This window comes from Gracilinanus agilis, chromosome 6, assembly GCF_016433145.1.
Source record: "Gracilinanus agilis isolate LMUSP501 chromosome 6, AgileGrace, whole genome shotgun sequence".
Taxonomy (NCBI): domain Eukaryota; kingdom Metazoa; phylum Chordata; class Mammalia; order Didelphimorphia; family Didelphidae; genus Gracilinanus; species Gracilinanus agilis.
The window spans coordinates 229,337,566-229,355,770 of record NC_058135.1 but is presented as its reverse complement, the minus strand read 5'-3'; the positions used below and the strand labels follow the sequence as shown (position 1 = coordinate 229,355,770).

General features: G+C 40.3%; 1 protein-coding gene across 1 annotated transcript; it reads right to left on the bottom strand.

Annotated features, from left to right (window-relative positions):
* LOC123251108 (NADH-cytochrome b5 reductase 2) lies at positions 1–17,730 on the bottom strand. The gene is made up of 9 exons (XM_044680286.1): positions 17,640–17,730; positions 13,644–13,790; positions 12,139–12,211; positions 8,627–8,733; positions 6,420–6,549; positions 4,263–4,346; positions 3,613–3,698; positions 1,192–1,291; positions 1–473 (listed from the first exon to the last, which is right to left on the bottom strand). The coding sequence occupies exons 1-9, from the start codon at positions 17,658–17,660 to the stop codon at positions 301–303; spliced, it is 921 nt and encodes a 306-aa protein (XP_044536221.1). The 5' UTR covers positions 17,661–17,730; the 3' UTR covers positions 1–300.
* Between the last annotated feature and the right edge of the window lie 475 nt (positions 17,731–18,205).

Here is an 18,205-nt window from a genome sequence, read left to right as displayed (position 1 = left end):
TTTTATTTTACACAAAGTTTATTTCTCTAAAATAATGAACCTGAATGCAGCTTCTCAGGCTCTGGTCCCTGAACCAAGAGCATGCAGAAATCTCAGGCAAGATAACAAGGCAGGAACAGAAAGAGATTTTGTGTACTTAAATCTTGTTAACTCACTCTGAGAGAAGACAACTTTGAAAATGGTTTATTTTAATGTTTTAAAAAGCAAACTATTTTAGAAGAGACTAAATCATCTGAACAAGATATTCTGAAGTTCAATACAAAAAGTACCAGCATACAATATAATTGTAACAGGAATTTGTTAGTAGGCAAAAGTCATGTCTTGAGCATAGCCCAGTTTTTCCAGGTTGGGCTGACAGGCAAACTGGATCATCGGAGGAGGACCACACATTAAAATCATGGTATCGTCTCCTGGTGGTGGGAGATGATCCTTGATCATGTCCGCATTAATGAATCCGGAGCTGTATTTCCAATCTGCAACGGTATCAGAGGAGACACTGGTGAGTTTAATGAGAAATTATCTCCAAACTGGGGCTCTACCAAAGTGCAGGGCTGGGTCAGAGCGGTGCTAACAGCGATGGGGCTCCCTGACTACGGCTCTGGGAAGGTTTCTCTAAGGCTTCTGTCGCCGGATCGAGGGCTAACAAGGGGTTCCCTGGGGAGCGCCCGGAGGGAGGCCCGTCCGTGTGTAGGCCTGGGAGAGTGCCAGGGAAGAGAAGCTGGCGTGCTCTCCATTTTAGATCCTGCAGCACTGATCACTGCAGGGCTTGGGAAACTGGCCTCGCCAGGTGTTCCGCTTGCTTTTCCTGCTTTCCCATGCCAACGACTCCCGTTGGGCCTTGCCAAGGTACCTCTGCGCCACTTAATGGGGAGAGGAGATAAAAAGACTCAACCTGTCACATCCTGCGGAGGGCCCTGAAATGCTCCTCCCTCCTACGGACCCGAAGCTCTTTCAAGTAGGCCAAAAGTCCCTGCTGAGCTGGGAACCCTTAAACCTCGGGGCCTGAGCAAGTCAAAGCAGTGAGAGTGCGGAGAGATGGGCACGAGCAGGGCCCCGAGAGGCGGAAGGAGCCTCCGAAAGCGCTGAGTCCGCAGCCTCGCCTGCTAGTGGGGAAGGTGGTAGCAGGGGCAGGCCCGGCACCCAGAGCCACTCTGGCACCGCTCCTCGCCGAGGGCAACACGCAGGGATTACCATTAGGCGGCCGGTCCAGGGTGTACCACAGGCTAAACTGGTCCGGATGGCTCTTTACCACTTCTTCGAGCTCCGCTTTCAGGAGGATGTCTTCCTCAGTCTGGGGAAAAGATCCACACTGAAGAAGCATGTCCAGGATTCTTCCTGCCCACGCCGCCACAATGAGCCGTGGGAGAGCGGCCCATGGATGGAGCGCCGGCGTCTCCTCCGAGGGCGAGGCGTGGAAGCACCAGGAGAAGAGGCGAGCTCTCCCCGGAGGCCCCCTCGCTCTAATCCTCCCGCAGCCCCCGGAGGCGAGACGAGGCCCACCCAGAACCCGAGCACTCTGGCACCCAAAGGTCTGGAAGGACTTTGTCACAAATTCCTCTAAAGCATCTCTATAGTAGCTTCAATATTGCAAAGCCTTCAAAAAGGTTCCCAGAGGAGCCACTCTATCTCACTTGAACTGATTTTTTTCTTTTTTCTTTTTTTTTAAGCCCTCCTCTTCTGTCTTAGAATCAATAGCAAGTATCAGTTCCAAGGCAAGCGGGGAGGGCTAGGCAACTGAGGTTAAGTGACTTGTCCCGGGTCACACAGCCAGGAAGTGACAGAGGCCAAAACTGAAGCGAGGACCTCCCATCTCCAGGCCTAGTCTTCTATCCACTGTGCCACCTCGTGGACCCTTAAATTTATCTATCTTATTTTAATATGAAAAGCTGAATGGAAACTTCCTTTTCTTTCTATATTAGAAAGGAAAGAGATCTATCTGGTAAAAACAACAATAGTATGTCAAAACCAAATACTGACTAAAGTCAACCCAGTAAAGAAATGAGCATAATTCCTGTTTCTATTTATTCCCTAGGTAGAAAGATCAAATGACTCATATAGTATTTCAAATAAGAAAAATCAGATGAAGTTTTAGCAGCTGTTGTGGAAGCCTTTGGGGATTTGAAGGAATGAAAAATGAAAGGTAAAGTGGGTAGGATGGCAAAAGTCAATGTGGGAAAAGAGTGGGCAAGTTGGGAGGAGAGAAACTGAGTAAACTGCAGAGGCTGGAACACAAGGTGAGAAAGGAACCCGGGGCAGGGGGAGGGGAGGAAGAGATTTAGATGTTTTAAGCTCTTTAGTACTCAATGAAGCAACAAGCATTGACTGAGCCACTACTGTGTGTCAGGCCCTACTAAGAGTTGGGGATACAGAGAAAGGCAAAAACAAACACAATACAGCATAAGAAGGCAAGAAAGGTACAAAAGGGCTGGGTTGTTAATGGTTTTAAAAGCCAAAAAGAAGATTTTAGAATTGCTCTTGGAGGGAATAGGGAGCCACTGGCATTCATTAATGGCATACTTGGGAAGACTACTTTGGTGATCAAATGAAAGATGTGGCTGGAGGGCAGGGAGGCAGGGAGGCCCATTAGGAGGCTCCTGCAATAGTCCAAGCCAGATGTGGTCTGAGCCCGAGTCAGGGTGGCAGCTGTGTGAGCGGACAGAGGGGACATACATAAGAGATGATGTGAAGGTAGAAATGATGATGTGAGGTATGGAGCCTGTGCAAGGAGCCAAGAATGACACAGATTATGAATCTGAGTGACTGGAAGACCTGGGGGTGCTGCCCAGCAGAAACAGGGGAGCAATGGGAGTGAAGATAATGAGTTCTATTTAGAAGATATTGAGTTTGAGGAGCTACAAGACATCTAATTCAAGAGGCACAAGAGGCAATTGGAGAGGCCAAACTGCAGCTCAGAGAGAGGGTAGGAGATATAGAGATCTGAGAATCATCCACAAAAATGATTTAATCTATGAGAGCTAAGGACATCACCAAGGCAGGGAGTATAGAGGGAGAAGACAGGAAGAGACACAGCAGAGACTTGAGGGTATATCCATGGTTAATGAGTACGACCTGGATAATGAAAAAGCAAAGGAGAATGAGGAGTGACCAGAGGTGCAGGAGAAGCAGGAGAAAGTGTCACAAAAATCTAGAGAGGAAACAAGAGTCCAAAAGAAGAGGGTGGTTAACAGTGTCAAAACAGCAGAGAGACTGAGAAGGATGAGGACTGAGAAAAGGTCACCAGATCTGACAATTTGGAGATCATTACTGATTTGGAAAAAAATTTTCCATTGAATGCTTAGGTCAGAAGTCAGTCTGCAGAAGACTTAGAATCAAGAGCAGAGATAAAGCAGAGACACCAACTGTGGGCAGCTGTATTTTGTACAAAAGGCTAAAAGTGCCCTTCCTCTGCCGAACCCCACCTCCCTCCAAAGCTCTGCACAAAGCAGCCCCTCCCTGGAGGTTTGTTGAATGAGTGAAGCCAGAGGCCCCAAACTAAAATACCTTCAAACCCCAAAGCACAGTCTAAAGATCATTCCTGCCCTACTTAAAGCTTCATACTCACGACTTCTGAGGGCAGGAAGAGTGAACAGAAGGAATGAACTGTCGCCTCACCTGGTTTGCAAAGATAAGGGAGCACTTGGTATGATCATTAGGATCCTTGGTAATGTGCCGAATCAGCTGCAGCATTGGGGTTATTCCTAGAACATATCCGAGAAAATATTTTCTTTCATTTTCTTGATTCAATGAAATCAGAAAAAGGATAGATAGGTGCCATCCAAATACTCAAACCCAAGGAAATCTGGGCCCCATCACTGCTCCACACACCATCTATTAACCTTCATTTATGTCCCTCCTTCTTAAGTTACAAGTGGGAAGAATCTGCTCATTGCAGTTTTGTTGATGCAAAGGATAATCCAGATCCTTTCCCTTTCCCCAAGTATAGCTCTAGAACAAGGAATAGGGATAGGCCCGCTCAGTCTGTCCCTCTGAATAAACATGTGATGGCAGCTGGCACATCTTTAGGAAAGACTGTGTGGCTGAAATGGATGCAAACACTACAGGTTCCACACATAACTTAGCCCTTGAACTCCAAGTCTTTGTAAAGTTCAGTGATTTAGGGGACAACCCTAAAACTTGGCTATCCATGCGAGTCAAAGGAGATTTGCAGTCAGATTTAAGCTTGGTATTCCAGACAGATATTTCAAAACATTTAGTTAAAAAATGCTCCTCATAGCAGTATGCCATCCCAAGTGAAGCTTTACCTGTCCCACCAGCAATCATTCCCAAATTCTTGGCAAACTTCATCTTAGAGTCACTCTTCTTATCTGGTTTAATTGCCAGGTTACCTGCAAATAATGAATAGAAATAACACTTACAACCCCAAACTTTCCTCAGACTATCTTACAAAGTACTTCCTTTTCCCACTGCCCCAGAAAGGCAAACCAGTAAAGAGATGGATTGAGGTGACAGAGAAAAGGCACCAACACCTAGCAGTACCAGATCTAAAACTGTACTATGAAGCAGTGGTCATCAAAACAATTTGGTACTGGTTAAGAGACAGAAGAGAGGATCAATGGAATAGACTTGGGGAAAAGAACCTCAGCAAGACAGTGTATGATAAACCAAAAGAACCCAGCTTTTGGGACAAAATATTTGACAAAAACTGCTGGGAAAATAGTATGGGAGAGATTAGGTTTAGATCGGCATCTCACACCCTACACCAAGATAAATTCAGAATAGGTGAATGACTTGAATGTAAAGAAGGAAACTATAAGTAAATTAGGTGAACATAGAATAGTATACCTGTCAAATCTATGGAAAAGGAAAGACTTTAAGAGCAAGCAAGAGTTAGAAAACATTTCAAAATTTAAAATAAATAATTTTGATTACATTAAATTAAAAAAGGTTTTGTACAAACAAAACCAATGCAACCAAAATTAGAAGGGAAGTAACAAATTGGGAAAAAATCTTTATAACAAAAACCTCTGAAAAAGGTCTAATTATTCAGATTTATAAGGAGCTAAATCAATTGTACAAAAAATCAAGCCATTCCCCAACTAATAAATGGGCAAGGAACATGCATAGGCAATTTTCAGAGAAAGAAATCAAAACTATCAATAAGCACATGAAAAAGTGTTCTAAATCTCTTATAATTAGAGAAATGCACATCAAAACAACTGTGAGGTACCACCTCACATGTAGCAGATTAGCTAACATGACAGCAAAGGAAAGTGGTGAATGTTGGAAGGGATGTGGCAAAACTGAGACATTAATTCATTGCTGGTGGAGTTGTGAATTGATCCAACCATTCTGAAAGGAACTATGCCCAAAGGGCGTTAAAAGATTGTCTGCCTTTTGATCCAGCCATACCCACTGATGGGTTTATACCCCAAAGAGATAATAAGGAAAAAGACTTGTAGAAAAATATTCATAGCTGCACTCTTTAGAGCAGCAAAAAATTGGAAAATGAGGGGATGCCCTTCAATTGGGGAATGGCTGAACAAATTGTGGTATCTGTTGGTGATGGAATACTATTGTGCTAAAAGGAATAATGAACTGAATGAATTCCATGTGAACTGGAACAACCTCCAAGAACTGATGCAGAGTGAAAGGAGCAGAACCAGGAGAACCTTATACACAGAGATGGATACACTGTGGAACCACTGAACATAATGGACTTCTCTGATAGCAGCAATGCAATAATCCAGGACAATTCTGAGGGACTTGTGAGAAAGAACACTATCCATATCCATAGAAAGAACTGTGGAAGTAGAAACACAGAAGAAAAACAACTGCTTGATCACATGGGTTGATGGGGATATGATTGGAGATGTAGACTCTAAGCGATCACCCTAATGCAAATATTAATAATATAGAAATAGGTCTTGATCAGTGACATATGAAAAACCCAGTGGAATTGCTCATTGGCTACAGGAGGGGGGTGGAAGGAGAGGGAGGGAAAGAATATGAATCATGTAACCATGGAAAAATATTCTAAATCAAATAAATAAATGAATGAATGAATGAATAAAAAAACAAAAAAGGCACCAACAGTCTCTTCCACTTTCCTGCATTAGGGAACATGATAGAGCAAAAGCTGGAAATAGCAAGGGTCTTCACTGACACCAACAGGGGCCCCACAATTATGTAAAGAAGGAAATACAAAACTTGCCAGGCATTACAACACCATGCACAGAATCAGTCATGCATACAGCAGGCACAAATTATATTTTTGTTGAATGAATAAAAGAATAAATAGAACATTTTTCCTGAAGTGACAATCTTGGGCATTGTGATTCTAACCTCACGTTATTTTAGTATTTTTCAGAACAATGAAAATGTCTCAGAAAATTCTCCATCATTTTCCCACCCAAAAGAGCCTGGAAAACAAAAGAAACTCTTTTTTTGGGCACGAGTACCTTGTCCATTATAAATCAGGAGCCCGTTTGGCCCTCGGAAGTCGATGGTATCGCCTATCTTCATGTTATCCAGATACTGGGACATCTTCCCCCCTTCAGGAAACTTAGGGTGCACATTTTTATAGTAAACCTAGAAAACAAGGCCATTTTGATTTTCAGGTCCCAAACCCTGTTAATAGCCAAAGCAACTATTATAACTCTACCATGATATCTGCTTATAAAAATACTGACTGCCCAGATAATTTAATCTATTAAAGACTCTGTGGTATATACCAGTGTAATTTCATTGATTTTTTTTTTATAACCCTTACCTTCCATCTTAGACTCAATACTGTATACTGGTTTCAAGGCAGAAGAGAGTAAGGGCTAGGCAATAAGGATTAAGTGACTTGCCCAGGATCACCCAACTAAGAGGTATCAGAGGTCAGAATGCCAAATTTGAACCCAGGACCTCCGGGGTCTAGGCTGGACTCTCAAGCCACTGAGCCACCTAGCTGCTCCCACAGTAGCCATTCTATGGTTATTTTCACTGTTAGATAAACTTGTATTTCTTAACTATAGACAGGGCAAGAGTCCATGACCAACCAAGGGAGAGACAGAATCTAAGAAGATAAAAGGAGCAAGTTTGATTATATTAAACTAAAAAAGTTTTGCACAACTAAAACTGGTGGTTAAAATTAGATAGAACATAAAGCTGGACAAAAATTTTATATGGCAGAGGTATCATATCCAAGATATTTAAGGAATTGACTCAAATTTATAATAACAACATCCATCCTCCAGGAGATAAATGGACAAACAATACGAACAGGCAGTTTTCAAAAGAAAAAATTAAAGGTATTAATAATCATGAAAAAATATTCCAAATCACTAAAAGTTAGAGAAAAGCACATTAAAACAACTCAGCAATTCTACCTCACACCCCTGAGATTAGGAAAGATGACCAAAATGAGAAATGACAATTTTGTTTAGGAAAATAAGCACATTAATGCTCAACTACTGGAGCTATTAACAGGTCTAACCATTCTGTAAAATAATATGGAATCATGCCCAAAGTCGCTAAAATGTGCATTTCCATAGAGCCAGAGATACCACTATTAAGCCTATACTCCATTGAGATCAAAGAAAGAGGAAATGGGCCTATGCATCCAACAATACTTAATGTTTTGTTATAGTAAAGAATTAGAATCTAGGGAGATGCACATTAGCAGGGGAATGGCTAAATAAATTATGGAATATGATTGCAATATTGTTGTGACCTAAGGAAATGATAAAAGAAGTTGTTTCAGAGAAATCTGGGAAGACTTGATTACCCATCATGATTCCAAAAGATTACTTCTTGATGAGATGTAATGCAGAAGAAAATATACATTTCTGGATATGATCATTTTGGGGGTGTTGTTTTATTTGACTGTGCATCTTTGTTACAAAGGTTGTGTTTTTCTTTTTTCTTTTTCCTGGTGGGGGGGTGGAGCAGAAGGGGGAGAGAAAAGGGAATATTGGGAAAAGAAAGAAAAGAGGGCCACTGAAGTGTTTTCTTTTTAATTAAATTTTGTTTTTCAGTCAGTTAAATGACTTTTATTCTCCTACTCCATCCTGAATTAAAAAAGAAAGAAAGAAAAGCTAAATCATTATAATAAATATATTTAGTTAAGTAACACAAATTCCCACATTGGCTACATTAAAAAAAATATGTTTCATTATGCAATCCTGGAGTCCATCACCTCTACTGCTACGCAACCAGCTTCATCACTGGCACTTGGAAATTATGGCTGGTCATTGCGCTGATCACAGTTCTTTAAGTCTTCATTGAAGCATTTTTCAAAAAATTACAGGAGTTGAGTATAAATAAGCAGAATGGCTTTGGAAATTACATTTTTAATTTATTGTAAGTTTTAAAAGAAAAGCTATTTTAAAGCTCATTGTACTAAATGTATATGCTCAGAATAGTTATGTTTATACTGTTTTATATTTCATAGAGACAGATATATGAGCTCCAGAGATTTTGAATGACATCACGTTTAGGCACAGAATTGCTATTAAATATTCTCAGACTTAGTTCCTGTGTCCTTTCAGTAGATATTCAGAGTTTGTGTGAATCAGGAGAATAATGCAGCTCCATGAATGCCTGGCAGGTTCACCAGAATATACATTTTCAACTTCTCTGTCTTTTCACACCTGGGCTAAAACATAGCTGCCACTTTTACCTTAATAATAAGGTCCACGTGGCCTTTCACTTCATCACTGGAAACAGGAGTATAGGCTCGGATCACTAGATTGCCATTGACTTTGGCAGAGAGATAAACATGTTGACCTAAAGGAGGAGAAAAATACAAAGTGAGTTTGGTGGAGGATAACCTTTTTATTTTTTTTAATGAACATGAATGCAAATCTCCAAGAGGAATTGCAAAGAAACATCTTTTTCGGAATTCTCAGAAAGGTAAAAAGGATTTCACAGAATCAAAGAATGTAGGCTTTGGAAGAAATCTCAGGGGCCATCTTTCCCCAATTATACTTTAATAAGAATCTCAGCTACAATAAATCCAACAAGTGGTCAACCAGATTTTCCATGAAGAGCTCCAGGGAGGGGAAAGCCACTGCCCCCAAGGCGCTCCATTTCACTTACAGCAAACTGAAATCTATCCTTTTGTAAATTCTACCCCAATCCTCTTAGTTCTGTCCTCTGGAGCCAAGGAGAATGGGTCTTATCTATAACTCTTCTACTAGTATCCCTATTGAAAAGAGAAAACTTCATAATGAAATTCTTTTCTTCTAACAACTTAAAGCACTGACTTCTGACACTGGCCATGCCACTACAATGGGCATGAAGAGGTTTAGGTTCTAGTCTCAGCCCTACCAATAAGTAGTTATGTGGACTTGGGTAAGTACTTCCCCTCTCTAGGCCTCAGTTTCCTGCCCTGTAAAAACAAAACAAGACTAGCCAATCTCTACAAAGCCCCTTTCAAATCTAACATTCTATGACTTTGTTTAAGCAGACACATGGAAGATACTAAATGTAAATGTAAAAAGATACAAGATGACTAGTGGGTCTCAGAGGGCTCAGAGAAGATCTCAGAGGCCAACCCCAGCTCTGTCCCTTGAAGGTCACATTGATTCAAATCAAATTCCTCTTGATCAAATCAGCTCAACTTCAGAAGTGCAGTTTCTTCCGCTGCGAAATGGGAATAATTGTCCCTATCTAGCCCTACTCAGGGATATTTTGAGAATCAAATGAGATAATAGATATGAAATTTCATTTTAATACAACAAATATTTATTAAGCACCTACTACGTGCAAGGTCATGGTGCAACACTTTTAACTCCAAAGTACTGTTCAAATGTTAGGTTTTAATTAGTTGCCATGGCCAACTCAGAACTGGCTTATCCTGGAAAAGGTGATACATGTGTATATCATCTATGGCCATCACAGAACTTGTCATGCACGTTGGTGATATCCATATATTTTGGTAGTAGCTGGCACAGAACATGGGACTCAGCATCTGAACTCACTACCTTTGGCCTCAAACTACTCCTGCCACCTGATTTAGGATTTTAAAACATGTTTCCTGACTCACCCTCCCCATTAAGTCTCAGTGCTTTGAACAATTACTAGCATCAAACTATAAGAACTAGTCATATAATCTAAGCTGGATTTTCCTCAGACCCATCCAAACAGTCCATTGCAGAATTCCTTAGAGCTCTGCAGCTACAGGACAAAAAGCTCTCAGAATCCTTAGCTTTGAGCCCTTCTAATTGGTGGGATGTGATGGGAGGGAGTGATTAGTGGCCAGTGTCGGGATGTAATTCCATCACCCAGCTTAGGCAAGGCTGAGGTCTTTCCCTGCCCATGTTACCAAAAAATGAGTGATAGAGATCAGAGCTGGGTGAGCAGCTTGCATAACCTCTTATCTGTGCCTCTGAGGACTCTGGAAAGGCCTTGGAGTCCTGGTTGTCCTGTTCCTAGTATTCCACCTGTATGTTAAAAACAGAATGTAGTTTGCTTTATTAACCCATTTCTTAATTACTCAGCTGAGTGCATAAGTTTTCAACATGCTTCCTAGGCAGTTCTCTGATGGCCTTCCTTCAGCCATGTCAGTGCCTCTTGGTTCCATTACCAGAAAGAGGGCAGAATATTTGACATCCTTTGATTCCTTGAAGGCAGCTCTAAGAAGAATTGAGGATAGGGAGGAAGTAGAACCATGGAGTGGAATAAAATCTGGGAAATATCTGGATCAATTCATTCCATGAAATTTACTCATTTCTATTCACTAAGTGAATAGCTATCAATTATTTGCCCCATTTCCCCCAAAAAGCTGTGGATAAATAAAGCCACACGTTTCAACTGTGATGGCTCCTTTCTGCTCTCCCTATTTTTTTCTGGCCTTTCTCTAACCCCATTCACACTCCTATTCTTCCTCTATCCCACCTAGATATGCTAAAAAAGTCATTCTCCCATTTATTTAGGGATGCTTTGCCATTTACAAAGCACTTTCATGCCTGGTATTTCATTTGATGCTCAAGATTCTGAAAGGCCAGAAGGATAATGACTATTATTCCCATTTTACGTGTAAGGAAACTCAAGTCCAGAGAAAGGAAGTAACTTGATCCATACCACATAGCTGTTAAGTGGCAGCTAAGACTAGACCCCAGACCCTGAGATACTAAGGCAATCTGGAACTGAAGGAAGAGATGAGGGAGGTCCAAATCTTCCCTCTGAAACTCACTGGCTGTATGACCGTGGGAAAGTTGCCTGAACTTTGTGAGCCTTGGTTTCATTACATGAAAAATGAGAATAATATTTGTAAACAGGGCAGCTAGGTAACACAGTGGATAGAGAGCCAGGCCTTGAGTTGGAAGGACCTGGGTTCAAATATGGCCTCAGATACTTCCTAGCCATGGCCCTGGGCAAGTTATTTAACCTCAACTGCCTAGCCCTTGCCACTCTTCTTTCTTAGAATTAATATGAAGACAGAAGGTAAGGGATTTTAAAAAATACTTGTATCTACTTCAAGGTTGTAAGTGAGATCAAATGAGAATGTATGCAAAGCAGTTTGGAAACTAAAGTGCTATATCAATATCAGTTGTTATTGTTGTTAGCACTATGCTACCTTGCTTCTGATAAAACATTTTAAGAAATTAAAAATGGATTATACTATGTGATAGTGTCTTATGGTGGACTAAAGTCAGGAGATCTAGGTTTAATGATCCCTGATGTGCAAATCATTTCTCAATTCTCATTTCTGCACTTCTGTTCTCTCATCTGTAAAATGAAGAATTCAAAAGGAAATCTGCAGGAAACAAAAGCAACACCCCTAGAATCCACTGAAAACTAACTCCAAATGATAATCCAATGTTTTAAAATATCCAAGCTGCCACACTGCCCTGCCCACTCTGCTCACATGTAGAATGACATGCTATCTCATGGATCTTTCCATCTCAGGGACAGTAAAAGAATCACATTAAATGAAATGCGTGAAGTACTAGAGAACCAGAGAATCCTGACTATCAACTTCTTATGTAATTTTGAGCAAGCGATAATCTCTCTGAGTCTCAGCTTTCTTCTCTGAAAACAAGAGAGCTAGAGGATTTTTAAGGTGCCTTTTGGCTGTAATTCTATGTGTTGAAGCACTGTAGAAAGTACATGGGACTTTGCACATAGTAGGCTCTTAAATGCTGAATTAGAGGAACAAGATATCACAAGTATTATCATTATTATTACCTATGGGGAGCCCTAAAATGTGATCTGACGTAGGAAGTCCAAACCGGAACATCTTGGTATCATGGCTGATTTCCTAATAAAAAAGAAAACATAGTCAGGCCTAGAGACGGGAGGTCCTAGGTTCAAAGCTAGCCTCAGACACTTCCCAGCTGTGTGACCCTGGGCAAGTCACTTGACCCCCATTGCCCACCCTTACCATTTTTCCACCTATGAGCCAATAAGCAGTTAAGGGTTTAAAAAAAAAAACAAAGAGAAAACATAAGAATACTCCATCATTCTCAGTGTTTATAGTGCTCTGCATTCCAGTACAGTGTAGGGTACTGTATTATTCAAAAGCAAGCCTCCAAAAGCATAAATTTCCATCTATTTATATATATGGGGAAAGCTACCTGGCAGGTAGCTAAGCATAATTGTCAAAGGATCAACTTCTTTCCAAGTCCATCAAAGAAGAAAATCTTGCCATCAGGTTTTTGCAGACTTTACAATGTTTGGCTCAGAATTTTAAATGAACTTATTAAAATGAACACACTTATACAGATGATGTGAGGTTGTGATTGTATTTCTAAGGATTTTTGTATTCTAAAGATACAGGCAAGAAATCACATTCACCACCTCATTTCACATGCAATTCAACCCCTTGGCAGACAGGGCAGCAAGAAATTTAGCCAACAAAAATCCAAGCACACAAATTAATACACAGCCTAGAGCCAAAAGGACCAAGGTTAGAACCTTCTTAAAAAAATGAAAATTCAATCTCTAGTCCTGGTTCCAGTTCTGACACAATCTTGAGAATTATAGATGAGGGAGGAAATTCTGCCATTTTTCATAGGTAACAAAAAGTCTAACTTCCTAGAAGTCAGCAAAAATTCATAAAATACAATACTCATTCCTATTAAAATTACTAGATCTGTTCTATTATTTTCTAACCTATGGATTTGTAACCTTTTTATGCATCATGGCAATCTGGTAAAACCTAGGGATAAACCTACACATAAAATGAAATACATAAAATTACAAAGGAAATCAGTTATATTGAAATAGTTATCAAAATATTTTTTAAAACCCCACATTTCAGGATCCCAGGTTAAGAAAATTTGGCCTTTAAATACAAACTCTCTTTTCAATTTTGAGCCATATTGTCTCTACCAAATGGAGAGCCCTTTATCGTGGGACAAGAACAGTGGAGGTTTTGATGATTACATGATAAAATTCAAATGGGTTCCATGTTCCCAGGAAAACCCTGGACAGTACATTCAGTCATAGCCCAATTCCTCATCATGAGCATCTCCTTCCAAACAACAAAATCACAGAACTTGAGAGTTGTATGGGACTCTAGCAGTCATTTAGTTCAATTCATACCCAAAAAGAATCCCTATGATAACATACCCAACAAATGTTCTCTGTTTCCAAAGCTCCTATGAACTAGTTAGAAAGAAGAACCCTCCATTTCTAGAGGTCCTAGCAGGGGGGAATATTTGGTTAACTTCAGGGACACAAAAGGTTACCTGTTTCTCAATCAGGGGCAGTGAGTATTTTGTATTTGGATCCAGTAATGTGATCATGTCTTTCTTCTTTGGGGATCTCATGCTCTTTAAAGACAGTAGTAATACTGATGCACCAACTACCAAAACCGCAATCAAAAGGGAGGCATCCTATGTAAATACAATAATGGCAGATAAGATATATTGAGCAAGATCTCCAAACCCAAGAAATAAAAAAAAGCTGATCGATACCCTAATGGAAACAAGATAGGTATAATATTTTGAGTGTAAAATGACACCAAACACATCATTTGAAATACTTGTTTCATATAAAAGTATAATTCTGGTGACACTGGTGAGGGAGTTTATAGGCACAAATCAGAGTTAGGATTTGAATTAGTTGAGATATGCATCTCTCTAAGGTACAAGCATTCAAGGAAGTATACAGAAGGTCACTTTAATATCTCTTCTTGTAAATGCACACTTTTAATGAAAATGGAAAAAAAAATCCATTCACTCCATGGTTATTGGCATTTATTTTGTGATACTGAATGTCTCCAGCATATCATAAAATCTAGGAATTAATGTTTTCAAGTGTTGGATAGATATGGCCTACAGTCTGACTGGAGTATTAATGTAGATTTAATAGCTTTCCTAAAAATACAAATAAGAAAAACTATTAACATAATTGATTGAATCAACAACAAAAGTAATAAAAATCATATGATTATATCAATAAATGCAGAAAAAGCTTTTGATGAAATACAACATTCATTCCTATTTGAAAACACTTGAAAACATAAGTATAAATGAATTTTTCTTTAGAATGATAAGAAGTGTATACCTAAAATTATCAACAAAAATTATCAGCAAATATTCCCTGTGAGATCAGGAATAAAATAAGGATGCCCATTATTACTAATATTATTTAATACTGTATTAGAAATGCCAGCAATAGCAATAAGGGAAGAAAAAGAAATTAAAGAAATAAGAATGGTTAAAGAGGTAATAAAACTATTTATTTTCTCAGACATGATGATATGAATGGAAAATCCTAGAGATTCAAACTAAAAAATTAGTTGAAAATATGAATCTTAACAAAGTAGTAGGATAAGAATAAATTTACATAAATTCATCAGTTTTTCTATATATTGACTACAAAGTCCTGCAAGAAGAAATATTTAAAGATAACCCATTTAAAATAACCATGGATAAGAAAAAAACCTAAGAGTATACCTGCCAAAATAAACCCAGGCACTATCTGAGCATAATTGTGAAATGCTTTTTATACAAATAAAGTCAGATATAAACAATTGGGAAAATATTAATAGTTCATTGGAGGGCAGAACCAATATAATTAAAATAACAATATTTACTCAATGCCATCCCAATTAAATTACCAAAAAATTATTTTATTAAATTTTTTAAAATAACAAAATACATTTGGAAGAACAAAAAGTCAAGACCAGCAAAGACTTAATGAAAAAAAATATAAAGGAAGGAAGTCTAGCAGTAGCAGATTTTAAACTCTATTATAAAGCAGTAATGATCAAAACTATCTGGTACTGGTTAAGAAATAGAAAGTAGGTCAATAGAACTGAATGTATATACAACAAACAAACAATAGTAAAAAAGATTAGAGTAACTTTGTATTTGACAAAAATGTAGATCTAAACTTTGGGGATGAGAATCCACTATTTGGGGGGAAGCTAAGTGGCTCAATGGATTAAGAGCCAGATCCACAGAGAGGAGGTCCTGGTCACTTAGCCCTTACTACTTTTCTGCCTTGGAGCCACACACTCTGAAGGTAAAAGTTTTTATTTAAAAAAAAAAAAAAGAATTCAGTATTTGGTAAAAATTGGTGGGGGGAACTAGAAAGCTATCTGACAGAAACTAAATATAGACCAATAGCCACTATTTACCAAGATAAGATCAAAATAAATACATGAAGTAGGCATAAAGGGAGATATAAGAAAATTAGAACAGGAAAAATATTACCTCTCGGATTTATGGAGAGAGGAATAACTTATGAATAAACAAGAGAGAAAGCAGTGTGAGATGAAAAATGGAATACATTAAATTAAAAGGGTTTTGCACAAATAAAACTAACAGTCAAAATTAGAAGGAAAGATGAAATGGGGGTGGGGGATTTCATAGACAGTTTCTCATAGAGGACAAATTTATAAGAATACAAGCCATTCCCCAGGTGACAAAGGGTCAAAAGATATGAACAGGTAATTTTTGGATGAAGAAATCAAAGCTAATATTTTTTTTTTATCCTGGGACTCCATTCTAGGAGCATAGGACCACAACCAGTAGGCAATGGGTCACTCAGGGTCACCCAGCTGGGAAGTGTCTGAGCCCGGATTTGAACCTAGGACCTTTCGTCTCTAGACCTGGCTCTCAATCCACTGAGCTAGCCCAGCTGCCCCTACTTTAGGTTGCAGTTTCTTTAGCAGATGTATATAAGTATATAAGTATATGAAAAAATGAAAATCAAAATAACACTGAGATACCATCTTCTGAGTCTCAAATTGGCTCAAATGATAAAAGGGCAAAGTGACAAATGTTGGAGGGGATGTGTAAAAATGGGGATATTAATACACATTGGTAGAACTGTGAACTGATCTAACCATTTTGGAGAGTAATCTGGAACTATGCCCAAAGAGTTATAAAACTGTGTATACCTTTTGACTCAGCAATAACATTATAAGTTTATTTCCTAAGGTGATCAGGGAAAAAGGAAAAGAACTTATATGTTCTAAAATATTTATAGCAGCTCTCTTTGTAGTGGCAAAGTATTGAAAATTGAGGGGATACCTGTGGGTAGGGGAATGGCTGAACACGTTATGGCATATGATTGTAATGGAATACTACTTTGTATAAGAAATAAAGAACAGGTTAATTTTTTTGAAAACACACAGAAAGGGGGGCAGGGAGTGAGGTGGCTCAGTAGACTGGGAGCCAAGCCTAGAGTCAGCGAGTCCTGGGTTCAAATGAGATCTTAGACACTTACTAGCTGTGTGACCTACACAAGTCACTTAATCCCCATTGCCTAGACCTTACTATTTTTTCTGCTTTGGAACCAATACAAAGAATTGATTTTAAGATAGAAGGTAAGGTTTTAAAACAAAACAAAACAAAACAAAACAAAACAAAACAAAACATGGAAAGACCTACATAAATTATGAAGTGAAACAAAAAGAATGAAGAGAAAATTATATGCAGAAATAGAAATACTGTTTGAAAAATGACTTGTGAATGTCCACCTCCAGAGAAAGAACTGATAAACAGAAATAAGCAAGACATAGTTTTATATAATATACATATATCTTTTTTCCAATGATGCCTTCTCTAATGGGAAGAGGAAGGGAGGTACATATGGGGAAATGTTAATGTAGCAAACAAAAAAATAAATTTAAAACAAAAAAATACGAATGTATAAAAGCCTGACAATGGTGGGGAAACTGACGTTTATATGACTTTTAAAGTCTGCAAAGCAATTTACGTACATTATCTGATTTGAGCCTCAAGCCACCCATAAGGTGAGTGTTACAGGTATTATTATTCTCAAGTTAAGCTCAAAGATTTTTAAGTGGAGCACATAGTCACTGCTGGTGGCAGACTCAGCATTAGAACCCAGGGCTTCCGTCCCCAGTCCTGCCTCCTGCTCACTATCAGCACTCACCCAAGGGGTTCTCCCTCAGTCCCCATCCACCCCCAGGGTAGGGCACTATAGACTGGCAGAATAGGTCTGCCCAAAGGCAGAGGGCAAAGGGCAGAGCCAGAAGCCTGGGGGAGGGAGGAGCCGCCGTCGCCACGGCCCTTCCCTCGAGGAGGGTCCCCGGTCCCCGCAGCTCACAGCGGGCTGAGCCTGGCGATCCCGGCGTGGGAAGGCAAGGCAGGGCTCAGGCCGCAGTCCGAACCTGGCCGTGGGGACTGATGCGCGTGGGCTAGTGGGGAGAGGGGGGCGAGAGGGGACGGGAGACGGACACGAGACAGGGCAGCAGGTTTTTTTACCAGGCCTGAGGACGACTCCATGACGGCGGCACCTCGGGACACACCGATGGCTCAACCAAAGAAAAGGCGGACAGACCGAGCGGTAGACTCAGCGCCCGGGACAGCACTCTAAAGACCGCCCCTCGGCTCTCAGACTCCGCGGCACTCAGGCCCTAAGGCTTCTTGCCCCGCCTTTCAGGCCCCAGGCCCCGCCTTCCTCCCCGCCCCCATGGGGTGAGCCTGTCCCCACCCCTTCTCAGCTCTCGGACTCCGTCCCCTTCCCACCTTCTCGACGGAGAAGGATCCCCTGGCCACGCCCCTTGAGCGCTCAACCACGCGACCCCACCTCTCACCCTCAATTCCAGACCTCCCTCCCAGTCCTCTGTATTATGTCCAACTTCCAGCACACTCCCTTCCCCCACTGCTCTCAGACTCGTCCCCCAATAGCCTCGCCCCTCCCTCAGGTACATACACCCCTTTTGTGCCACTCAGTCCCACCCTCTTCGCTTTCCAACAATGCCCTCGGTCCACATTTCTCACTCTCAGACTACCCCACCCCCCCAGCCCAGCCCCCCGCCCCAAACCAC